The 26,666-nt window shown below is 41.2% G+C and overlaps 2 protein-coding genes across 3 annotated transcripts; one reads left to right on the top strand and one right to left on the bottom strand.

The window, feature by feature from the left end:
• Positions 1–274: 274 nt before the first annotated feature.
• TDP2 (tyrosyl-DNA phosphodiesterase 2) lies at positions 275–13,787 on the bottom strand. 2 transcript variants are annotated; one of them, XM_082848796.1, is made up of 7 exons: positions 13,474–13,787; positions 13,302–13,387; positions 8,657–8,830; positions 7,620–7,711; positions 5,517–5,635; positions 3,806–3,976; positions 275–1,215 (listed from the first exon to the last, which is right to left on the bottom strand). In XM_082848796.1, the coding sequence occupies exons 1-7, from the start codon at positions 13,636–13,638 to the stop codon at positions 934–936; spliced, it is 1,089 nt and encodes a 362-aa protein (XP_082704922.1). In that variant the 5' UTR covers positions 13,639–13,787; the 3' UTR covers positions 275–933. The 2 variants fall into 2 exon arrangements, with proteins under 2 accessions (XP_082704922.1, XP_082704923.1); XM_082848797.1 differs by lacking the exons at positions 13,302–13,387; positions 13,474–13,787 and adding an exon at positions 13,076–13,209.
• Positions 13,788–13,856: 69 nt separating this feature from the next.
• ACOT13 (acyl-CoA thioesterase 13) lies at positions 13,857–26,445 on the top strand. Its single transcript, XM_082848798.1, has 3 exons — positions 13,857–14,131; positions 23,771–23,955; positions 25,642–26,445. Exons 1-3 carry the CDS (start codon positions 14,051–14,053, stop codon positions 25,796–25,798), a joined length of 423 nt encoding a protein of 140 aa, XP_082704924.1. The 5' UTR covers positions 13,857–14,050; the 3' UTR covers positions 25,799–26,445.
• Positions 26,446–26,666: the final 221 nt, after the last annotated feature.

Below are 26,666 nucleotides of genomic sequence, written 5' to 3'. Positions count from 1 at the left end.
CTTGTCTTTTTTTAGGTGTTTTAGTTGTTAATTTTGACACCCCTGATGAAAATAAGTTTCTGTCACTTCTCAGTCTAATTATTACCGCCAGTTTTCATTTTTATATACTGAGGAAGTCAATATATTCTTGGCAATACTTGGCAGAGTGAGAAGCAACGTGGAAAGCCGTTTTCTTCCACACAAAGGTGAAACAGTAGCAGTGGAGCCAGAAACAGGAAGCAGGTAAAAACTTCAATCTCAACATGAGCACAAAAACATACTAAAACAAACTATAAACAAGCAGAATTCTTTATTTAAAGTACATTCTCTTATGGGGGAAAAAAATGTTTCCTTAAAGCACATGTAGAAGTGCTCCTCATTCACGTCTTGAAAAAAATTCAGTTTTACAAGTAGCAAAACTAAAAGGCTAATTCTTTTTACACATTTATTTTTCTCTTAGAAAAAAAGTCCAATGCCTCTATAAAACTGACTTTAATCATTATCAAGCCTAACTTTGCCTCTGTTGGTGACATAACTACAAACATGAATTTTTAAAAGTTAAGGGATCTTAAATCATGAGTTCATTTCTAGCTTACCAATTAGGCACTGTTAGCTGACAAAAAGTCTGATGTAGGGCAGCTGCGCTCTATTTAAATGCAGATCTAGCCAGCAGCTGTGGGCACTATTACAAGATAGCCTTTGTGACCTTTCCTTAAGAGGCCTCATGTTCTGAACACAGGTATGCTTCCATTTAAATAAACACTAAGATTTAGTTCTGAAATCTGAGGACACAATCCACAAAATAAAATCACAGTCGTTTTTTCTTTTGTTACAATGATCCAGTATATTAATTCCTCCATATTAAACTACCTTTCCAGACAGGTAGCAATTATATTTGCAAAAACACAGAACAAAATTGCTCAGAACATTTAAAACTCGTATTTGAAAAGCAGTTCACAATATTAAATCTAAGGTGCACAGAAGACCCCAGTGATCACTAGGAAATCTACCACAGTCCAGTTTTTCCAACCCAAGGAGGTCCAAACTTCGGGGAATAATGTGGCCGCCTTCTGCTGCTGCTCTAAAAAATATTCGATCAAAACGAAGCTTACAAGTAGCAGCTATTCCAAGATTAGAGTTCATCTGTGTATCCCATGTATACTGGCAATGCTTAGGTTTGCCCAAAAACTCCCAGACATCCAAAGTGTTGCTGGGTAAACCACCACATTTGGAAACCTAAAAAGAAAAAGAAAGAAAACTCTTTTCAGTCTTTTTTTCCCTTATATTAAAAAGGTCTTTACCGTTACCACATCTAAGTGCAACTTTTCAAATCAGAATGCCACAGATTATTTATTAATGCACAAATGCAAAACTAGATACAACCAGATATATTATAAAATTATTTTACTGCATGATAATAAGTAGGTAATATAAAAATATCAAGAGAGACAGAGAGGTCTGAAATTTGCCCCTTCTCTCTTCTGCCACAAGTAGCTTCCTAACTTTGGGAGTCAGATAAAACTCGGAAGACTGAAAATCCGTGGTCTCAGTTATTGCTATTAGTAGTTTTAAAAAAATGAACATTAAGTGTAAAGAAGGCAAAACTGTTACTCTAATCTATAAATTGAGTATACCATTTATATGATCCAATAATGTCAAATGCCTTCAGTTTTATTTGAAATTTACTAACAACATTAACTTTTCCTCCCATTCACACTCCAGGATTAAAAATTTTTTTTAACGTGGTAAAGTATACATAAAATTTACGACTTTAACATTACAGTTCAGTGACATTAAGTACATTCACATGATTGTGCAAGCATCACCACCATCCGGCTCCAGAACCTTTTCAATGTCCCAAACTGAAACTCTACCCATTAAACACGAACTCCCCATTCCACCCTCCCCCCAGCCCCTGGCAACCACCATTCTCCTTCCGGTCTGTATGAATTTGACTACTTTAGGAAACTCACATAAGAGGAATCATGAACATTCGTCCTTTTGTTACTGGCTTATTTCACTTAGCATAATGTCTTCAGGGTTCATTCACGTTATAGCATGTGTCAATATTGCCTTCCTTTTTAAGGCTGAATAATATTCTATTTCATGTATCAATATATGCATTTTGTTTATTCATCTGTCAAAGGACACTTACACTTAGGTTGCTTCCATATTTTAGCTACTGTGAATAATGCTACCAACACAAGTGTACAACTATCTCTTTGAGGCTCTGCTTTTGCTTGCTTGTATCCACCCAGAAGTGGACTTGCTGGATCATATGGAAAGTCTGTTTTATTTTTGGAGGAATCCTTACACCATGTTCCACAGCAGCTGCACCATTTTACATTCCCAGAAGCGGTGCACAAGGGTTCCAATTTCTCCATATCCTTGCCAACACTTGTTATTTTCTGTTGTTCTGGTTTTTTATAATAGTCATACTAATAGATGTGAAGTGGTATCTCATCATGGTTTTGATGTGCATTTCTCTCATGACCAATGATGTTAACCATCTTTTCATGAACTTACTGGCCATTTGTATATCTTCTTTCGAGAAATGTCTAAATCTTTTGCCCATTTTTTTCTTTTTTAAATTGTATTTAGGGCTTCCCTGGTGGTGCAGTGGTTGAGAGTCCGCCTGCCGATGCAGGGGACACGGGTTCGTGCCCTGGTCCGGGAAGATCCCACAGGCTGCAGAGCGGCTGGGCCTGTGAGCCATGGCCACTGACCCTGCGTGTCCGGAGCCTATGCTCCGCAACGGGAGAGGCCACAATAGTGAGAGGCCCGCGTACCGCAAAAAAAAAAAAAAAAAAAGCTTTAAATTGTATTTATTTATTTTTGGCTGTGTCGGGTCTTAGTTGTGGCACATGGGATCTTTCATTGCGGCGTGCTGGCTTCTCTCTAGTTGTGGTGCGTGGGCTCCAGAGCATGTGGGCTCCAAAGCTGTGGCACGTGGGCACTCTAGTTGTGGCGTACGGGCTCTCTAGCTGTGGTGTCTGGGCTCCACAGCACGTGGGCTCAGTAGTTGCGGTGTGTGGGCTTAGTTGCCCTGCTGCATGTGGGATCTTAGTTCCCCGACCAGGGATGGAACCTGTGTCCCCTGCATTGGAAGGCAGATTCTTAACCACTGGACCACCAGGGAAGTCCCCTGCCCAGTGTGTTTTTTTTTTTAATTGTAGGAGGTCTTTGTATATTCTGACTATTCTGAATATCTCATCAGATATATGATTTGCGAATATTTTCTACCATTCCACGGGTTGCCTTTTCACTCCATTGATAATACCCTTTGATGCACTACAGTTTTTAATTTTGATGAAGTCTACCTTATCTATTTTTTCTTTTGTTGTCTGTGCTTTTGGTGTCATATCCAAGAAATCACTGCCAAATCCAATGTCATGAAGGTAAAAAAGGTTGAAAACAGAAAATCCAGAAGGAAGAGAGTTAGGGACAACTATGTTAGTCAAATCTTTCTGTTCTTCTTATCTTACAACTAAGAAACTGCAAATAAATGAACTTTTCTAAATTCTTCTAATCATTATTTTCTCTAAACCCCTCTTGTTAATCAATATATATTGTTTTGTGTTGTCTGTTTCATATACCATATATATGTTTTCACCCAATAATGTAACAGCCCCTTCTGCCTCTGCTTCCCCTGTGCTAGGCAAGTAGCACAGGCTAAATAATCATTTGCTGAATTGCACCTGCAAGGTCACGTATACATTATGAACAGATCAAAGTCCTAGTTTTAATAGCTTTAGTCAAAAGAAACCTAAATGAGTTTCCACAGCAATAATCTGCCCATAAACACTGAAATGACTTCATCACTCACTTCGTGATCCCTTAAATTCGTATCTCCTGCAAATATGACTGTAGCTGACTCTGGAGCCTCTTGTATTTTCTTTAAAACCATTTTCAACTGATTCATTCGTTCCTTAGCATGCCCTCTGGTGCTCTCCAAATGAGAAGTCATAAGGCAAAGTTCATTTCCTGACACACTCACCTGCAACAAGATAAATAATTAGAGTTGTTAAAATGATCCACTAACAATTAACACTGAACTTTGTTAACAGAATCAGTAATTATTCAACTGATTGGTATATATCAATATTTACTAGACTGAAACTATATAATCAGCACTGTGCTTATCCTTAAAGGTCAAAGAATACTGAGCAAGTACCCACTAATACTTCAAAACCTCCCTTGAATGTCAACTCCACTGGGAGCCCTTCCCCAGCATCCCAGGCATCAGTGGCTCCCTCCCCTATCCTCCTACAGCACGCTGTGTAGACTGTTTATAAAGTCCCCTAGATCGAACTGCAGCACAGTTCTCTCTCTCCTACAAAGCCCTGAGTCATTTGAAAGCAAAGATGGCTCTTTTATTTATTACTATGTTACCGAGAGCCTGGCACATAGGTAGCTCAAAATAATGTCAGTTAAATGAATGAATGAGAATCACTTACCATTTGCAATTAAGATACCAACAATGTAAGATCTCTCATTATTTAAACTAATTGCCTGCAGAGTCCAGTTCAAATTCCTTCACATTGGGCATTCATGATCTCCTATAATCCGGATCCAACCTACTTTACCAACCTGTCGTCACACTACCCCCTTTGTGCCCTCTACATCCCACTGAATAGAAGGCTCGTTTATAGCTACACATGCCCTCTTTCATATATACATACCCTGCTATGTACAATTTGCAAATGTTTGCTCATGGTGGTTCTGCCACCTGCACTGTTCTTTTTTTTTTTTTGCGGTACGCGGGCCTCTCACTGTTGTGGCCTCTCCCGTTGCGGAGTACAGGCTCCAGACGCGCAGGCTCAGCGGCCATGGCTCACAGGCCTAGCTGCTCCGAGGCATGTGGGATCTTCCCGGACTGGGGCACGAACCCGTGTCCCTTGCATCAGCAGGCAGACTCTCAACCACTGCGCCACCAGGGAAGCCCTGCACTGTTCTTAATGTCTACATTTTACATATTTTTCAGGGCCCAATTCAAACCCAACTTCCATCATGAAACGTTCACTAAACAGTGCAGCTCAAAATCATCTTTCCTTTCTCTAAACTTCCATGGCATATCATTATACCTCTCCCATGGCATTTATGCCTTTCGTTTATTTTAGGTACTACACATACAATCTCTCCCCTGCTAATCTATGAGCTCTATGAGACCAAGATCTATTTGACTCATTTTTGTAAGACTCACAGAGTACAACACAGTACCAAGTACAGTGCATTTAATAAAAAATATTAAAAAATTAAAAAACTAGGAAGCAACTGTGGAATGTTAGCAAACTCTTATACATTAAGAAAACATCTAATGAATCAAGGATTTTATTTTTACAATTTGTCTATATTTGAAATGTATGTAAAAATTTAATTTATAAAGTTCTTTAAGACTATTTAAAAGAACCTATAAGTGAGGAGTAAATATTTTTCTAAAGACAATGGTTTCTTAAAAAGGACCCCATCATGGAACTGTGAAAAAAACAGTTCATTCTTTTTTTTAAAAAACCAGTCAATTTAAAAAAATTACTTACATGCACACACAAAAGGTTTCTCATCATTTTTGTATTTGGAAAAGGAATAATCTCTTGGCTTTTAAATTTCAATCTCGATTTCTTCAACATTATAGCTGTGAAATATCCTTCTTCACGACCTTCAGATGTGTGCGGAAAAGAATTTAGGCTGAGAGATCAGGGGTATCTGCAGTTTATCCCAAGCTCCCCTACTGAAAATTTTATAACAAGCAGGTATAGATATTTAAATGGATATAAATCTTAAAAGTAAACTATTATTTCAAAATAGTTGAAGATGGTCAACCAAGTCCCTCTGTAACTGTAAGCATGGAAGAAATATAAAAGTGTAACTGGAAGTATGGAAGAAATACAAAAATAAAAATGCATTTACATAAGTGCCCAAAACAGTTAACAGTGCCAATACCAAACATAAAAATTTGAAAAATTTCTGAAAGGCAGAGTAGATGACACTTAAACTGAGGCAACTTGACATGCAGTTACTTTTCACTCGGGAAGCACCAGAAAAATCACAGTAAGTGAATAAAAACTTTAGAAAGGTATAAACTTGCAAGAAGAAACAGAAATGGAGGGGCAATGAATGAAAGCTTCCAAGTTTTTCAGAGAACTAAGTAGGTGGAGCAGTGGTAACTGGTTTATCAGAACGAAGGGGAACCAGGAAAAGAGGAACAGGAAGAGAAAGGAGAAGAATGGGAAAGGGAGGGGCAGGGAGGAGGGCAGCAGACTAGAAAGATGGCAGGTGGAGAGTCCAGCAGGTGGAAAGAAGGAGGAGAGGGAGAGAAAGGAGGAGGGAGAGGGAGGGAGGAAAGAAGAGAGAGACAGAGAAAAGAATTTTCCAGAACTGAAGGTCACAAATCTCCAGATTGAAAGGTCCTGCCAAGTGTTTGGCATAATAAATGAAAAAAAGACCCCCAAAACACTGGAGTTAAAAACAAGAGCCTCAGGTTTCCCTGGTGGCGCAGTGGTTGGGAGTCCACCTGCCGAGGCAGGGGGCGCGGGTTCGTGCCCCGGTCTGGGAAGATCCCACGTGCCGTGGAGCGGCTGGGCCTGTAAGCCATGGCCGTTGAGCCTGCGCGACCGGAGGCTGTGCTCCGCAACGGGAGAGGCCACGGCAGTGAGAGGCCCACATACCGCAAAAAAAAAAAGAAGAGCCTCAAAGCTTCCAGAGCGGGAAGGGGGGGAAGAAAGATCAAGAATTAGAATGGCATCAGACTTCTAATCATCAATAATGGAAACTAGAAAACACTGAAATCATGCCTTCAAAATTCTGTGGGAAAATGACTTTCTACCTAGAAATCTTTGTCCAGCCAAACTATCAAGGAACTATGAGAATAAAACATTGGCATTTCCAAATAGGCTGGGATTCAAAAACTTCACTCCCCATGTGCTACTTCTTAGAAAGTGACCAGAGAATGTGCTCCAATAAAATGAGGAAGTAAAACAAGGAAGAAAGCATGGGATTCAGAAAACAAGATAACCAAAACAGAAGACAGGCAAAAGGAATCCCCAAGAGAATGCAGAAAAGTTGTCCCGCAAAGAGAGAGAGAGAGAAAGGCAGATAGAGAGAACCCTCTCTTCAGCAATTTTGGATTAAAAAGTAAATCAAAATTAAAATCATACACTAGGTAAAAGTGAAAGTCAAAGAAAACATGAGATTTAACCAAAAGTCACGAAATGAAGCCACAGTGGTATATTAAAATGCACTTAGTAAAAACAAAATAGATGAAAAATCAAAAACTAAAATATTCAGGGCAAAAAGGTAGAAAAAGAACAAAATAAATAAAAAATTAATAAAGACTTTTTGAAAAAGCATAACCACAGTGCAATCACCACATTTAAACATTTTCTAACAATTTGATTTCACCAAAAAGCTACTTAGTGCCTCAAATTTTGGCAATTTATATTTTCCTGAAAAATCATCCATTTCAACCATTTTTCCACATATGTAATATTCTCCTATGATTTTTTTAGTATCCTGTGTCTGACTTCTTTTTCTCAAACTTACTTTATTTGTGCTTTTTCCTGTCTATGTTCCAATTGTCTAACTTTGGTTTATCTCTCACCTTGTTTTTCAAAAAAAAAGTTAAATAACAGGAAAACTGTTACCTGTAATAATCTCATAACTACTTGCTTTCTTCTTTAGGTAGGCAGCATATGGGGGAATAACTTCCTGTAGAAATACCACATCTGGGCTGTACCTAATTAAACACATCAATTTATGAAAAATATGAGGTATATCATTTCATTTGCAGCTACCTAGATTAGGAAAATGCCACAGCATAAAAGAAACACAAAATTATAGTCCTCTAGGACACCTAATATTCAATATTTATGCTGACCTTTGATAACTATAAAATGAGAAAGACCTGTGCTATTTAACAAATAATACTGTAAAGATAAAACAAACAAAAAAAACATATACATGACAACCCTTCAAAGTTAGAAGAACAGGAATCACTGACACTAGAAACCAATAATATTAAGAGCCTACAATGGTCCTCACTCTTTTTTTTTTTTGTGGTACGCGGGCCTCTCACTGTTGTGGCCTCTCCCGTTGCGGAGCATGGATCCGGACGTGCAGGCTCAGCGGCCATGGCTCACGGGCCCAGCTGCTCGCGGCATGTGGGATCTTCCCGGTCCGGGGCACGAACCTGTGTCCCCGGCATCGGCAGGCGGACTCTCAACCACTGCGCCACCAGGGAAGCCCCGGTCCTCACTCTTAACAGATGCTTTAAGTGTTATTTTCTTCAATCCTCTTGAAACAGTTATTATCCTTGATGAAGAAAACTGAGCTCTGGAGAACTGAAGTGGCTTACAAATGGTTCCACAAGGTCACAGAACTAGTGTGTGGCAGATACGGATCCTTTTGGTAATTTTCTTTTCATAGCAATAATTATACACACAGTTTAGTAAATAAAATAGTACTAGAAGGCTATGAACAAAAATTAGCATTCCCTCTGTACCCCAAGCCACAATCCTGCTCCCAGAGGCAGTCACTCCCAATTCCTTCAGATGTTTCCTCTGATAGCTGGACTCTGAAGTCAGGACCAATTCCAAAGCCCATAACCTTGAACTGTTACCCTCCTTGTAGGCAGGTAAGACACGTTATCACATTACCATGACACAGATGTAATAATACTTACAAAGTTAAATAGGAACACACCCCTCGAGCCCTCTCTGGCAGATTGTTTAGGTCCAATCCATCAATATTCCAGGTAATGAAAGAGAACATGCTGCCATCTTCTTGCTGAACATTTTCAGATGTGCTGGTTTTAGAACTAGTGGAATCACTTGTTTCTTCCTTGGTTAGGTCAACACTGGCAAGATAAGAATGAAACACAACTTTGCAAATAATCTATAAACTGATTAATTTAAAAATTATTTTGTGACTCTCTGTAGCCCTCATTCTACAGGTAAATAAACTTTAATAGTCCTAAAAGTATCTGCCTATAGAAGAGCAAGAGTCTGATGAGTGAGGAAAAATAGATTCTTACTGTGTTATCCAAATGTCTGCTCACTTAGAACCAACTCAATATCCCTCAGTGACATAGGTCACTAAAATGATTTGATAAATTATGACCCCAAATCAGATTGAGTAACGTAAGATTTCCACATTTATCTGGATTCACTTTAAATCACATTTGAAATAAGATCTCATTGTGCCAGATAAATAATGGCTGCAATTCTTTGTTATTCCCCTCACTGAGAGGTGAAGTCCAACTAATACCCTTCCCCTTGAATCTGGACCTTAGTCACTTGCTTGACCAATAGAATATAGTGAGAAGGGTTATTCTGGGATTTCTGAGGCTTGGCCATAAGAAGCCTTGTAGCTTTCACTCAAGCCTTTTGGAACACTCTGCCCAACAAGAACGCTGAGCTGCTACATGAGAAATCTGACTACTCTGAGACTATCATGCTGGAGAGACCATGTGTATGGGCTCCAGCCCACAGGTCTGCCTGACCCCACCTTTCCCAACAAGGCCCAGACATTTGAGTGGAGGGACAAACATTATTAAAAGGCGACTGCTAAGCATTTATAAAATATACATAAATTTAAGAACTAGGGTTTTGTATTTATAATTTTAATAAATGTAATGCCAATTTTTAACTTCTTTAAAAAAATTTTATTTTTTAATTAAAAAAAATTTCTTTTGCCCACGCCACGCAGCTTTTGGGATCTTAGTTCCCCAACCAGGAAGTGAACCCGGGCCACAGCAGTGAAAGCACCAAGTCCTAATCACTGGACTGCCAGGGAACTCCTGAAAAATTTTTTTTATTGAGGTATAATTAACAGATAATGTTATACTAGTTTCAGGTACACAATATAATGATTAAATATTTGTATACACTGCAAAATGATCACCATGATAAGTCTAGTTAACTTTTAAACTCTTTTTGAAATAATTTTAGACTCTTAGAAAACAGTAAAAAGAATTCTACTCACCACTCATTCAGATAAATGTTAACGTTTTACTTAATTAACATTTACTTGCTTTACTCTTTTTATTCTGAAACATTTGCATAAATACTTCTGAATGCATTTCCTAAAAATAAGGACATACATACATACCCTAGTACAATTATCAAAAATCAGAAAATTATCATTGATACAATGTTATTATATAAAGATCTATTCAAACTTTGCCAATTGTGCCAGTAATGTCCTAATCCAGGATCACATGTTGCATTGAGATGGCATGAATTTCTTTCAAGCTCCTTTGATCCAGAATAGTTCTTCCGTCTTTGTCTCTCCTGACCTTGATGTTTTTGAAGAATACAGGCCATTTATTTTGTAGAATGTCCTTCAGGTTGGGTTTGTCTGATGTTTTCTGAGGATGTGCATTTTTTGGCAGGAATCACACAGAAGTGATAGGGTGTCCTCCTCAGTGCATCAGGTCAGGAGGCCTGATCCAACAGTACTGGATTTGTCTCCAGTACTGGTCACTTTAACTTTGATCCCTTGGTTTCTCCACTGCACAGTTATGATTTCCCCCCATGTAATAAGTATTTTGCGGGTAGGTACTTTGAGACTATGTAAATGTCTTGTTTCTCATCAACTTTTACCTATTAGTTTTTGTTTTTTTTTAAATTTATTTATTTTTTTGGCTGCGTTGGGTCTTCATTGCTGCGTGCAGGCTTTCTCTAGTTGCGGCGAGCAGGGGCTACTCTTTGTTGTGGCGCGTGGGCTTCTCATTGCAATGGCTTCTCTTGTTGTGGAGCACGGGCTCTAGGCGTGCGGGCTTCAGTAGTTGCAGCACATGGGCTCAGTAGTTGCAGCAAGCAGGCTCAGTAGTTGTGGTGCAGGGGATTAGGTGCTCGGTGGGATGTGGGATCTTCCCGGACCAGGGATCAAACCCGTGTCCCCTGCATTGGCACGCAGATTCTTAACCACTGCGCCACCAGGCAAGTCCCTTAGTTTTAGTGTCCATTGATGATTCCTGTCTGAGATAATTACTACCAAGATAGTTCCCAAATGGTAATTTTTTTTCTAACTCTCACATGCCTTCAACATTTGGTAGCTGGAATTCTACTGTGAGGGAAAGTGTTCCCATCACTCCTGGACAAATGTATTTATATCAGTGTGGATTCTTATTCTATGCTATAGATAAAGCCTCACTCTCACTGGCATTTGATCTGAGTTCCAAGAGACAACAGACCACAGCCTCATCCATCACTTTGCTTGTTTTCTGCCAATTCATGATTCTGGGCTAGGGGACTCCTAATGGTCCTCTACCCCACCATTACTCAGCTCCACCCACTTTTTTTTTGAGGGACGATTTCAGGGACTCCACCTCCTTTGTTCCAATTTCTTTACTGACTACAATTTAGGATACAACTAACAGACACCAACACAGGCTAGTCTGAGTAAAACAAAAGGATTCACAAGGAAACAATCGTGTCCCAGAGCCAAGTAAAGGAACACAGCTATGCCTATGGAAGTTCGATCAAGGCTCTCTCTCAATCCTACTCAGCGTCCCTTGGTTTCACTCTCTCTCTGCAGACTAGTATTCTCAGCTTCCCCATGCACAAAAGAGTATGGCTATGGGTCCCCCACAGGTACTGAGTTAACATGTACAGTCCCAGCTTGACAGGAAGATTCACTAAACACTCTTGGTCCTAATCCCAGGAGAGAGGATCTGACTGGCCAGCACGGGCTAGGTGAACACCTACTAATCTAACTGGCTCTAGCTGATACAACATGGGAGCCAGAGATATGTCACTATGAATGGGTAGCCAATTCCCCAACAACAGGCCAGGCAGACGGAGAAAGGAGCCTAATGAAATGATCTTATCACATTTAAAAGACAGTGCAGCTGAAAAGATCACAGGGAGGAAAGAGTATCTACGATGAACAGTTAACTGTAGAGGCTGCCCATACAGCTGGGAGAACTTTATATATTCAGTTCATACTTATCGAGAGCTTATTACATGCCAAATATTGTATGAGACTTTGGGAAATCAACAATGTATGAACAGATACTGTCTTCACCAAACGTGTAGTCTAGTGGGAGATATAAAATACTAAATAGCGATTATAATATGAATTAAGTTGTCATGCATGATGCTATATAGAATTACTTAAGAGGAGAACCTTACCCAGACTTGGGAAATCAGGGAAAGCTTCTTGAAGACAAGTCATGTCTGTAAGGCCAGCTGGCCCGGGAAAGAGGAAGCATCAGCTGGTTCCAGGAAGAAGAAGCACTGAGGCAGAGCGTTCTCACGTATTCTGAGAATCAACAGAGACTCTCCCCAGACTTCCTGTCCCAAGGACGGGGGTGGGGGGTGGGTAAGGGGTGGGAGACTCAAACCCCTGAAAGTAAGCTGGTCAATACCTAGCCCAGCCGTAGCTTCACCAAATAAGGAATCACCCTGCATAGCAAACCACCCCTCCCTTACACCCCAGTAAAAATTTCCCACGCCTAAGACTGGGCGCGACTTCTCTGGCCCCTTTCTCTCGGACCAGTGAACCTCGCCCGGGAGCGCTCCCTAATAAAGCTCACTTGAAGCTTTCCTCTGTTTCGCGGTGCCGTTTGTTAAGATCCGACCTTACAATGTCTAAGCTGGACTTTTAAGATAAATGTTACTTAGCAAGGAAGGAGGAAGAAAAGGGTTCTAGGCAGAGATGATAAATATCTTTACAAAGGTTGAAAGGCAAGAAAAAATGGCCCACTGGAGAAAGGGAAAGTTTGGTATGCCTGGAAGTTTTGTAGGGTAGGAAAGAGAGTGTGAAAGGAAACGAACCCAGAAATATGGTCAAACCGTGGAGGGACCTGTAAGGCACCTGGACTTTAAGAGCAGAAGTGCATGAATTGGGGAGGGAGCACTGGAATAATAGGGGCGGATATGCAGTTTATAAAAACTATTATCCTGGCCGGGCGGCAAAGAGTAAATAAACAACAACAATACAAGAAGCAAGAAGACTTCCAAGTTGCCATTCCTCAGTAGAGGATTTTGCCTCATTCATTTGTTTTGAAACTCCTGCTTACATATTTCCTAAACTTGGAGTCAAAAAATTACATTTCAGATATTCCCCCACTCCCCACCCCCCGACTCCGAAGTACCTTCGAAGTGACAGCCTGGACTTCGGGAGAGAAGCGTCAGCTCCACTGCTGGGACGCGTCTCCATCCTACACACCAACAAAAACCCTCAGCCTCCGGCTATTCAGAGGCGAGACTTGCCTCTACTCAAACCTGGTCGTCCAACTCGACTGCAGGTCCCAAGACGCCCAACGCAACCCAGTACAAACTGCCCCCGCCCAGAGTCGTCCCCGCCCCTTCATCACTCACCATGGCTCGGGCTCAGAGGCGGTCTCAAGATGGCTTTTTAAAGCGCTCTCCTCCACTGCCGGCTCGAAGTACGAGTCCAGCGCTCTCTGCAAAACAAAGACACAGGGATGGGACGTGTGCGCTGCACGGACCAAAGTAAAGAGCGGGAAAGAGAGAAGCAGCGAAAGCGTACTTCCATCTCCCAGTCGTTCTCGGCCAGGTAGCACTGAGCCACGGCGGCGTCGCAACTCGCGACCGAGGCAAACTCCACACACAGAAGTCTCCGCTTCTTCACCTCGGGCTCTCCCTCCTCCCGCTCACCCTCCGGTGCACCGTCCGGACCGCTCTTCTGCTCCATGGTATCCCCGCCAGCTCACCTCCCTCTAACCCGGGCCGAGCGGGGAGACGCCTGGGCCTCTGCGCAGGCGCCCAGCGCCCCGGCGCTCGAGCATCAACCTCCTCTTGCGGAAACGCGCTCCGCTTTCGGCGGACGACAGCGCGCCTGCGCAGCAGGAAAGCGGGCCCGGGCTGGCGAGGGCTAAACGGCGCGTGCGCGCGAGGTCACAACGAGGCGCGGAACGTCAGTGCGCGAGCCGCGGTCGCACCGTGGCCGCCGGTGCTCGCGAGTGCGGACTTGGAGCGCGTCGCGGGCCCAGAAGGTTGCAAACCCTTAGCCCTTTCTGTCCTTGTTCTTTTGCGAATTTCCGGGCTTCCCTGCTCTTCCAAGAATCATTCTTGAGTGGGGCCTGGGAGCCGGCGAACGGTCCACGATGAGCTGTAAGGCAAAGAGTCTGCTGGAGGCGATAAAGTTCTCAGGAAAGGCTCTCGGTTTTGACAGAAGTTTGGAAAAGGTATTAGAGGCGAAGGCGCGGTTTCTAATGAAGGGAAAGAACGCACCATGCTTGGTTCGTGGTGAGCGCTGAATAAATTGTCTCTGGCTAGATTCTGTTGGACTGCGTCCCTAAATTCACCTTAGTAATAATAATTACTACTTTAATGGAGCACAGTTATGTGCTAGGTGTGCCTACATTGATCTGTCAGCCTTTAAAACGAAAACGTAAGTGGTTTAGTCAGCAAAATGGCTTAGCCAGCAAAAATAGCAGAGGAATTGCACTTTGGGACATGCAAACTGTGGCCAACTATAGGCAAGTCCTCAACTGTTACTTTATAGCGAGGAGAAGAGAATGTTGAGAGGAGCTGTTTTGAACAAGTTCGCTGGAGGAGAGGAGAGCTGGGGCTGTGGTCGTCTCATTGGTTGAGTTGCGGAGGTTTCTCAGCAGCTGGGTTGTTGCTGGACGAGGAGAAAATCTTCCTTTTTCCTGCTGGGGTTTATAAAGTAAGCTGGGAGGAGTGGTAAGTGGGGGAAAGTTCCCCCTTCAGGGCTTCCCAACTCCATTTTGAATGAGGTATTTTATAATAATAATTTTATAATTGTAATATATAATTGTTATTACAATATTATAAACATTTTTAAAAGAAGTGAAACTAATTTTAGTAAAATATTTTAAGTAACTCATTATATCCAAAACATTTAACATGTAATCAGTAGAAAAGAGTACTTTTTGTACTTAATCTTTGAAATCCCGTGTGAATTTTACACTTACAGCACATCTCAATTCATACTAGCCATGTTTCAAGTGCTCAATACTGACAGGTGACTAGTGGCTACCATGTTAACTGCACAGGTCAGTATCATAGTAGGTGCTCTGTATTTGTTAATTTTATCAAAAATGGATTTTGTAGTTGTCTACTTTTCGTGTGGGAAGAGTTGCTCAGGCTAAAGTACAGGTTTATGCTTAGTGATGTATAAATCCAGTCGTGAACATGGTTTCTTTTACCATAAATTTTAAGGTAACGTGATCTAGACCAGTGGTTCTCATTTGAGGGTGGTTTTGCTCCCCATGGGACATTTGACAGTGTCTGGAGACATTTTTGATCATCACAACTGGAGTGTGGTGGGAGGGGTGGGACTGGCATTTAGCGGCTATTGGCAGGGATGCTGCTGAACATCCCACACTGCACAGGTTCCCTCCCCCGTCCCCACGACAGAGAATCACCCACTCCAGACGTCAACAGTGCTGAGGTTTTGAACCCTTGACTTAAACCATCCTCTTATCATTCATTTTGTCCTAGGTCAAAACTAGATAAATTGCAACTTTGTTGTTCTCTATAGGAATATATGAACCATGTCTTTGCACTGAAGTTTCAGTTGGTTGTTCAAATCTTGCGATTTCTACATGTGTTGGCATGGAACTGAATGTGGTCTTTCTCTAAATCTTTGGTTAATAATTCTTTTTTGTTTTTGTTTTTTATTTTGCGGTAGGCGGGCCTCTCACCGTTGTGGCCTCTCCCGTTGCGGAGCACAGGCTCCGGACGCGCAGGCTCAGCGGCCATGGCTCACGGGCCCAGCCGCTCCGCGGCATGTTGGGATCTTCCCGTACAGGGGCACGAGCCCGTGTCCCCTGCATCGGCAGGCGGACTCCCAACCATTGCGCCACCAGGGAAGCCCAATAATTCTTCTTTTTTAATTAATTAGTTTATTTTTTGGCTGCACTGGGTCTCTAGTTGCGGCGAGCAGGGGCTACTCTTCGTTTTGCGGTGCACGGGTTTCTCATGGCAGTGGCTTCTCTTGTTGCGGAGCACGGGCTCTAGGCGCGCGGGCTTCAGTAGTTGTGCCTCGCGGGCTCTAGAGCACAGCCTCAGTAGTTGTGGCGCACGGACTCAGTTGCTCCGTGGCATGTGGGATCTTCCCGGACCAGGGCTCGAACCCGTGTCCCCTGCTTTGGCAGGCAGATTCTTAACCACTGCGCCACCAGGGAAGTCCCAACAATTCTTTAAGTCTCTTAATATAACTAGTGTGGTTTTTGCGCCTCACTGGACCTTGACTGACAAAATTATTTTATGTCAAAGAATTGTCCCTTTGGTGATTTAAATATGACACCAGAGATTTTTCAAGGCAAGAAATGCTCACTTTTAAGTGCAGGATTTTAAAATGCAAGAATATTGTTAAAACTAAATTGGAGTAAAGATGTATATGGTCTCTCAGACACACTTGTCCTCTATACCTCATTGCTTTTGCAAAGGTGAGAAGGAATAATGTTTCTGGGTGTAAGAAGCAAGTGAGATGTACAGTACTATTGTGTCAAGTCTGCTCCATCACCCACTCCCACAAAATCAATGAATCAAGTAGAATAACACTTGAAAATTTGGCTGATAATATTCCAGTGGGGATTTTGTTTTTTGGACAGATGTTTTGACCTGGCATATAGAATCTGATAAATGATGGTGACTTTCTGTTCCTCTAAAAATGATCTGTTGAAAAAGGCAAATTGCAAAATTAGTCATGGTACAGATGTAAAGTCAGTGCATGAGATCATACATTAGAACTTCTTTATTTAAGCCTGTTCTCTTTTTAAAACCTCTGTTTTATCAGTGTTTATAAATACCCACAAAACCTATCTTTTATAAAACACTGATTCAGAAAAACTAACATGCAAAATAAATGTCCTACATGTGGTCTGTCACTCCCATCACTCCAGCCAACTGCCAGCACCAAGCACCATACATGTGAATTATGCCATCTAAGTCAACCAGCTCCTAGCAATCTGCCAGCTGCCTGTAGAAACAAGAGTGAGTCCAGGCAAGCCCGACAGAAGAACTGGCTGGCTGAGCCCAGCCTAAATTGCCAACTGACAGAATCAAAATCTAATAAATGACTTTGTTTTAAGCCCAAAAAAGAAAGTGTCCTGTTCTTGCTATAAGATCACTTTTAAATCAGTCAACAAACTAAGTACTCTAGGTTATAAAGAAATGCCAATCACAATTCCTCGCACTCTAGGAGTTTATCGTCTCAGAGGAGAAAAGTGGGTTCCAAGGAACAGTCCCATCAGATGTGCCCTGAGAAAAAAGAGTTCTATGAATAAATAATTTCAGAAAACATTGACGTTGTATACCCCCTTTTTAAAATTGTAGTAAAATGCACATAACATAAAGTTCACCATCTTAACCATATTAAAGTATTCAATTCAATAGTAATTATTGCATTCACATGGTTGTAACATCACCACCATCCATCTCCAGAACTTTCCTATGATAACTTTTATCATAGGATTTACTATTCATTATTGAAAATATCTGTTGATTTTTCTGTCTTCCCTCTCCTCACTGAGAGCTCTTTGGGAGCAAGTCCATAGCAGAGTTCCATCTTGCAAAACTGGAACTCTACCCATTAAACAATAACTTCTCATTCCCTTTTTTCCCCAGCCTGGCAACCCTCATCTACAGTCTGTCTCTCTGAATTTGGCTACACTATGTATCTCCTCTGAGTGGAGCCATTATATCGCTTTTATATCTTAAAACTTTTGACTAGTTCTGTGATGAACATGTTTAACCTTATTATGTTTAAGTAACTTGCCAGTGGAACTCCTTCCCCCACAATAACACATGTGGAAGGACATATCTCAGGTGAGATCTGGAATCTCAGGTGAGATCTGGAAATACCATGTGGAATCCAACACACAAAGAAATAAGGGAGGGCAGTTCCGAAGCAAGGTAAAATTGTGTAGAGTCATCCTTGTGGAAATGAGAGGTGAAGATGTGTAGGTGAATGAGATGTCTCAAGAGGAAGAACACAGACTAGAGAGAACATTAAGGATTTAGGACTGAACCTTGAGGACATACAGGGTTGAGAAAGATAAGCAGCCTTTGAAGACTACAGAAATGATTAGGAAGGTAAGAATTGACCTTATACTTACTAGAAAAACTTTGAGGCTTTGGGATCTACCACAAAAGGACAGTAATATTATTTAAAATTTATCAACATGATATGCCAATTGATATTTCTGGAATACTGTTCCTCAGTGAACAGAGATTATTTCAACTTCTTTGTTGCTGTTTGACTTGTGGCTTTATCATAACTGGCTCACCATATTTACATTCCTGGAGGGCATAATTCCTTCCTGGGAATGACTCTATATTCAGGTACTACATTCCAAACTAGATCAGCTGCAAAAATTCTACCCAAGTTTGTGCTTTCCCTCTTGAGAGGAGATCTGGAGCAGTGGATAGCCCCAATCCTCAGTCTGTAGGTAGTGAGGAAGTTCCTCCTCTATTAGCCCCTCTTTTCCAGGTTCAAGGCAGCAGAGAAGCTGTATTTGAGAGAAATCTTGCCAATGTGATTGATGTGACAGAGGCCTTCATAGCATCCACCTTTATAGGCATCCTAGAATAATTTAATAAAATCTGCCATTTGCCAACCCGATGGGGCAGGTACTATTATTATCCCCATTTTACACATGAGAAAATAGAAGCTTAACTTTTCTAAGGCCTCGCAACTAGTAAGGGGGATCTAAACCCAAGTTGTCCGCTCCCTGCCTGTGTGTTAACATTGTATTATAGTACCTAACCTTAGAGAAACTGTCCTGTATCCTGAGTGAAACTGGCACCAACTGTAGCCTTTGGTGGGCTTGTGAGTCTGAATGATTAGTTGACCCTCTGACTCCTGGCGGGCATTGCAGAATAAGAGCCAGCAAAGGGGATGTGGAGTGGCTAGTGGAGGAGGAAAAGAATCCAGAGGTGTGAATGTGGGAGTTCAGGAAAGGCCAGAAAACAGTTTAGATGTTGCAGAATGCTGAGAGGTCAAGTAAGGGACAGGCTGAAAAGCATCCACTGAATTTAGTAATTAAGTCATCCTTGATCTTGGCAACAGAAACAATTCCAACTGGGCAGTTTTAAGCAAATCCCTGCACCTTAAAATTGCTTAAAATAAAAATTTTAAGCAAATTTTAAAAATTTAAGCAAATGTGAAACTATCCAAACCAACTTTAAGTTTGATGGTTGTGTCTGAGTCACAACTTTGATAAGGATGAGAATTAAAATGTTTTAATCACCTATGATATGCCAGGCCCCATTCTAACTTAATTTGAATTTTATCTTAATCTTTATAAAACTCTAGGAGGGTAGTGCTATCATCTCCACTTTACAGCTAAGGAAACGTCAGTTAAGGATCTTGCCTAAGGGGCTTCCCTGGTGGTGCAGTGGTTAAGAATCTGTCTGCTAATGCCGGGGATGTGGTCCAGGAAGATCCCACATGCCACAGAGCGACTAAGCCTGTGCGCCACAACTGCTGAGCCTGCGCTCTAGAGCCTGCGAGCCACAACTACTGAGCCCACACGTCTACAACCTGTGCTCTGCAACAAGAGAAGCCACTGCTATGAGAAGCCCGCGCACCTCAACGGAAGAGTAGCTCACGCTCCCTGCAACTAGAGAAAGCCCGCACAGCAACAAAGACCCAATGCAGCCAAAAATAATTAAAAAAAAAAAAAAAAGATCTTGCCTAAGTCTGGCTCCAGAGCTAGTACTCTTAACTATTGGTCTAGTCACCTGTGTAATTAAGCTACTAAAACATACATTTATTATAAAACTGAAATGTTGGGCTGATACAGCAGCATGGCTGAACCACAATTCTTGAATAGCTTATGCCCTTTTATGGCCCCTTAACATAATTTCCAACTATTTTTCTTGCCGTTGCCACCCCATCACACTGCCACCTTCTACCTTACTCTTTACCTCTTTTCCTGCTTATATGCAGGTGCATTTTTACATCATCCTCAGACACACTTCCTCTGGTATCTGCACTGTGTCACATGTGAAATCAGCTGTGTCCATCATCAGGGCAAATTGCTTTGAAAACAGCCTCCTTTACAAATACACAAAATTCTCATCCACCAGTATTACCTGTTCTCTGTGCTTTTGTGCATACATATGGTCTTTCGCATTCCATCTCCTTGGTTGACTCACGTTTGTACATACGTGCAGGTTTTCTCATGCCATGTGCCACACTCCTTGAGGCCCGTTGCAGACACCCTTACACAGCCAGAGACATATGTTTCTTTATCCATTAGCAGAGGCCCTGTGTGTGCTGCTCAGCAATCAGCAGCAGTCCCAATCAGGCGGTGACTCCTAAAGACCAGAAAGATTGGAAACCTCAAGGCCTAAGAATAATTCTGGGTTCTGGGCAGAGCTTCCTATTAGGGACTGTCTCCTTCATTGCTGTTGACTATTAGGGATCCCTTCTCAATGTCTTTACTGAAAAGCTAAGTGAGGAAGGGAGAAACTGTGTTCGTCACCTGAAGCATATCTCTCTGTGATGGAATTTGAGCCTGCAGGTCAGGGGTGGCAGTGGGGGATGCTGTGGTAGCATGAGTCATATAAACTCATGTGAATGCCTGAGATGCAGGGAAGAGACAGTACACTGCAGGCCATACAGAAAAGGGGCAGATGTTTATATGAGCGCATGTCCATTTAAGACCATTTTTATGCTAAACTGAGGAGTCTGTTGTGTCAGACTGGGCTGAGCCATAAAAGTTCTTGCCAATCTATTGCAGTCATCCAACCTGCAGGATTATTGGGGCCATGGCAGCTATATTTCTGATCCCATGGCATCACAAAAGGCTACACGCCCATCTTCCTCCCGATGCATGAGGTCCTAGTTGTCTGCAGCAGTCCAGGTGAGATGTGAGGGGAGGCAGTTTTGCATTAGTGGTTAAGCCAGAGACACCTGGGTCCAATGGCGATAACACTATCTACTTCAAAGATTTGTGAGGATCGAGACAGGGTCTCAATGCCTATAAGACAATGCATGTACATTTCTGAGCATGGTCTGTAACACAAAGTTAGCCATAGTTAGTAACCAAATAAACACGTGTGCTCTCTACAGCCTATATATATCTTGACTGAGATCTTTTCTTTTTTTTTAAAATAGTGTCCTCCCCCCAACCCCATTCTTTTTTTTTGTGGTATGCGGGCCTCTCACTGTTGTGGCCTCTCCTGTTTCGGAGCACAGGCCCCGGACGCGCAGGCCCAGTGGCCACGGCTCATGGGCCCAGCTGCTCCGCGGCATGTGGGATCTTCCTGGACCGGGGCACGAACCCGTGTCCCCTGCATCGGCAGGTGGATTTTCAACCACTGCACCACCAGGGAAGCCCCCCCAGCCCCATTCTTCATCAGACAGGTAGCTCTCCATTGGTTTCTTCCACCGCAAGACTGTTTCTTAGTTCTGGGAGGTTGGGTAGCACATCCCTTCATTGGGATGGACATCCCAATGTTGGACATCCCTTCTTCCATTGGTTTACTTATTTTTACTGAGGGAGACAAGAATTGGCAATGCAGGGAATTCCCTGGCTGTCCAGTGGTTAGGACTCCACACTTTCACTGCTGAGGGCCCCGGGTTCGGTCCCTGGTCAGGGATCTAGGATCCCACAAGCCATGCAGCCCAGCCAAAAAAACCAAAAAGAATTGGCAACACATAAAAGCATTTCTCTGCCATATCTGGCTGACCAGTACAAAAGTATCTCTATTCCAACGTACCTTTTCAACCAGTTTTGTATCTTAGTATGTCCTTTGTCCTTTCAAGTTGTGGAAAAAGATAAATATTAAAATCAGTATTTTGGCGGACTTCCCTGGTGGTCCAGTGGTTAAGAATCCGCCTTCCAACGCAGGGGACATGGGTTTGATCCCTGGTCAAGGAACTAAGATCGCACATGCTGTGGGGCAACTAAGCCCATGTGCTGCAACTACCGAGCCCGCACGCTGCAACGAAGATCCCACATGCTGCAATTAAGATCTGATGCAGACCAAAAAAACCAAAATCGGTAGTCTGCAGTAGAAAATCCAATTGACATTTATTTTACCTTTTGTCATCCCAGCCAGTTAGATAACAAAATGGAACTTTAAGAACTGACCTCTACTAAACACACCATACCTTAAAATTACACTAAACTACCTTTGGTGACTATGATGCTTTCCTATTCGATTCTATTTTTTGAACTGCCTGGCTTTTTCCTGTCTTCACCTGCCTAACCCCTGCCCGTCCTTCAATCCACAAATAATTCCCCTAATGTCTCTTCCCTGAAAACATACTTTGATAAGTAAGATCCTTACTTCCAGCAACCTGTATTTATCCTATCTGCAGTAATTTGCTCTACTGCAGTGTGCATGTGTGTCTATTCCTTTAGACTGGGAACCCCTTAAAAGCAGGGATTTGATCTCGTTCATCTTTAGACTGCAGTGCTTGACAGACTCAGGTAAATGCCCCCAATAAGGTGAGTTTACACCTTGGGCTTGCTTGGTGTGTATTATTAGCTTATGAGGACATCTTGTGGCTAGGTCATTTATTGTATAAATAGACTTGATCCCGTTCTAACGTTTACTTTTCCATTGATTTACCCATTAAGCAAAACATATTATTTAGGATGGTTCATATTTTATAGTTCTGTTTCTGTTTTACATCAGGGCCTTCTAGGGGATAAACAACAACAAACAACTAAAGTCATAGTTTGTGAAATGCTGAAATGTCTTCCTGGTGGGAGCATAAAGGCCGCTGAATACCTTGAGATTCTATAGTTAGCAACTAGGGAGACTTGGAGGTGGACAGACCTGGATCTGAATCTCAGTTCTGTCACATCCTGGGTGACCTTGAGAGTAAACCACTCTGAATTTAAGTTACACAAACTGGAAATAATCCCTTCCTTGTTATATAGTATATGGAAAGACTTTGGCACAGTGCCTGACATGAAAGTGCTCAATAAATGGTAGTTATCTAGAATTAAACCATTTAATGCTTGAGACATCCTTTCCTGTATCTAAAAACAGACACATCAAATATTCATCCATATTCTGCCTGAACACTTCTAGTGACGTTGAGAATTACGTTGCTGGATGCAGCACATTCCATTCACAGTTTAGTTCCAGCTTCTAAATATTATCTATGATGTTTTTTCCTAGTAATTTAGATAGGATATAAGAAACATATTTCTATTATTTTTCTTTAAGTTTCCTTTCTAAAGATGTTTGATATAACATTTTAAATTCATTGTTCCACATTTTATCTTTCATATAAGTTTTTCATTATGATACCATAAATGGGGCAGGACCTTAAAAGCAGCAATTTACCTTTGCTGGATTCTATCAAACTTTTTTCATATTAAAATAAGTTTATGGTATAAGCTTATTAATTCTAGTAATGCATTGAATTACTCAATTTCTTCCAATAAATGGTTTTAAACCATTCATTATGAAGTCATTCTAAAAAACTACTTTGTGCAAAAACTAGAGAACATCCAAATTAAAACTATAATGGGTTAACAGATCACAAGGACCAGCTGGCTTTGTTGGTGCAAAATTTCTAAGGAGACGTTAAGAGATGCCAGGTTGTTGTACACAGGCTGAAAAGCTCAGACGGAATGTTTGATTTCTGCAGAGGAGTGGAGATTAAGAAAAACTACTCCTGTTTTTCCCTAAGTATTCCTTTTTATTTCAAAACAGTTTACATCAGAGTTAATTTCTATCAGAGAGAGATTGGTAACTTGAGTTTCAATTTCTGAATCAACTTTTTGGGGGTGACTTGGTTTAATCCAATGATAGTTCTTGTTAGGCTGTTTGGGCTTTTCTAATACCACCAAATATTCAAAATTTTTTTTTTTTACACTTAGGTGACTGTTGTTTCTGCTGTCCCTGGGAAAGTGATTTGTGAAGTGAAAGTAGAAGAGCAGCATACCAATAAAATGGGCACCCTCCATGGTGGCATGACAGCCACTTTAGTGGATGTCGTATCAACATATGCTCTGCTGTGCACAGAAAGGGGAGCACCCGGAGTCAGTGTCGACATGAACATAACGTATGTATCCAAACTGTACCCCAAATAACTTTTTCCAACGTGGTAACTCATTTCAAACAACCGAGACTAAACACATTCGTAACATAAATAAAGCATGAGGTGCCCTTAGCTGGTCATCCTTAAATGCAGCTATAGATTTGCCTTAAAATATTCCATGGTTTTAGAATCTAGAACTAGAGGAATTAATTTCCAAGTACAATATATATCAGTAATAATAAGTAATCAGTAATATAACCAGTAATAAATGGGGAATGATCTAAACACTCAAAAAGGCAAACATTCAGCTTCTAATATGCATACTGGTGGGGAAAAAAATCATCACAAACTCACGGTTTGTAACTGTTTTTCATACAATCCTTAAAAGTGCCACTTGTACAAATGTCTCATGAAGGTTGTACTGAGTACCTATAGAGAAAAGCTAGAATAAAAATAAAAGTTGAGGAAACCTTCATGTATACATCGCCATTGCCTTGTAACACAAATGTCCAGTTTTGCAATACTTCATGTTTTTCTGCAACTGCACAGACATGCTCTCATGATAAGGAAGCAGAACCCCAGATGTCAGGTTTGTCACTCACTGTTGTGAAAATGCCTGCAGGGGTCAAACACTTCCAGATGCAAAAAATTAAATTCCCACATTAACTAGTACTGTTGCCAGTGTCCCGTTCACTAAAGAGTGCAGGGCCCGGGGATTTAGTTTCAAGACAATTGATTTTTCCACCTAAGCAAGAGAAGAAAGATTTTTGTTGGAAGGGGAAGCAGGGGTTAGGGTGGGAAAGCCAATGTGATATATCACAAGGGCAATGGAAATAATGTATCAGGTTTTTAAACAATCTAAATCTTTTCTTAGGCTAACTTAACTTTCAGTCTCTCTCTACTATGGGAATAAATTGAGAGTACAGTAAGCAAATCACAGGACAAGATGCAAATGGTGTTTTGAAATTAAGACGTACAAAAAGAAGGATCTGCTTGGGCACTGGTGAGCCTATTCAGCAGTCCTTACCTTATTCCACATGATAAGGGTAAGACCACTTGATGACTCTGCTTTGCCTCAAGACCCTCTACGACCCTTTGCCTTAAGATCTCTCTACGAGCAGAGAGATCTTCCAACCTAGCACTGCATTTCCTGATCTTCTAAGATACTGCTGCTACAATCCTAAAGGATTTTTAATAAGCTAAACATAATTTTGGCCTTTCAAAGAATGTGTTGCCAAAGTATTGGCCACCATCAAGAGCTGCCTGAGATTCAAAAGGGCCTCATATTAATTCCTTATAGTTCTTATTAAGTCATTTTAGAGTTCAATAAGTTCTGCATATTGATATGACAAGATATTAACACCAAGTGTTACTTCACCTAGGAAGTTAAGCCAATTAAGTGAAAGCTCAAGGAAACCTCTAGCCACAAATAAATATTAAGTGGGAAACTAAAAAAAAAAAAAAAATAGGGCGGTGCGGGGAGGCAGGGGCAGTTGAAAACCCCTTCCTATATTTTTGGGAAAAGAAATTTGTGTGCATAAGGAATCAGTAAGATATAACTTGGCCAGGACCAGCTATTCAAATTAGAAAGGATATTATTCTTAAACTATTTAGGAGTAAATAAGTAACATAAGGCTGTTATGAGATGCACACAACTTTCTCTTTTAAAACCTATTTGCTGTTAACTAAATTTAAATGTTTCTCTTCAAGGTACATGTCACCTGCTAAAATGGGAGAAGATATAGTGATTACAGCACATGTTCTGAAGCAAGGAAAAACACTTGCATTTGTTTCTGTGGATCTGATGAACAAGGCCACGGGAAAATTAATAGCACAAGGCAGACACACAAAACACCTGGGAAACTGAGAACAGCAGGGTGACCTAAAGAAACTCAACAATGAATGTCCAGAGGAAATCTGACTTGAACAAATATAATTTTCAAAATAAATTAGCACAACCAGAAGTGGCTAAGAAATATTTTCTTTGGGGAAAATGCCATCGAGATCAAGTGGAATATAGGATAGAGTTGTCTATATTCTAAGCCTCTTTAGTTTTAGTTTATAATCATACATGATACTTGGATGAAAACATTCGTAGCTCAAAAGTGTTTTGAAAACAGGTAAAGCAAAGCTAGCAGGACCATTTTGAGATAAGATTACCTTGAAACTAAAATTCAAGATAAAGGAGAAATACAAATTAACGATTAATCCTTAACAAATTCTAGGTCCTTCTCAGCTCTAAAATGTTACATTTTTTAACCCACTTTCAAGATTATGGAACTTCAAAATAGATGAACCATACGCCACACTGGAAAATAAAGTAGACTGAGTAGTCCTCAACAAAGTTTAAGGCTAAGCACATTAGTGATAAATAGTCCAGTGGGTGCACTGCTTTTCTGAGAATTTATTACAGGATTAGCATATTTTATAGTGGTGGGGGCAGCATACTATTAGCCCCTTTTCTCGTACCTAGGATAAAACCATGCAGATCTTGAATCTCCCAATCTGCAGTACTGGAAAGACCAAGTTCACAAATTGTTTAGTCCATTTCTCGAAGTTTCCCTGACTATGGCATTCATAATAGTTGGTTTCTGCCATCAGGGGGTCTTAGTTAACATTTCATGACTGAAGATCATAAAGTTCCAAAGCAACTTTGGAAACTGGAAACACAGTCAACAGTTAAAGGCTGTATTAGAATACATGCTGATCTGTCTGCTGAAAAGACAGAAGCAGAC

This window comes from Leucopleurus acutus (assembly GCF_964270905.1).
Source record: "Leucopleurus acutus genome assembly, chromosome: 10".
Taxonomy (NCBI): domain Eukaryota; kingdom Metazoa; phylum Chordata; class Mammalia; order Artiodactyla; family Delphinidae; genus Leucopleurus; species Leucopleurus acutus.
Note: the sequence above shows the minus strand (reverse complement) of the source record. Positions and strands in the feature narration are given on the sequence as shown.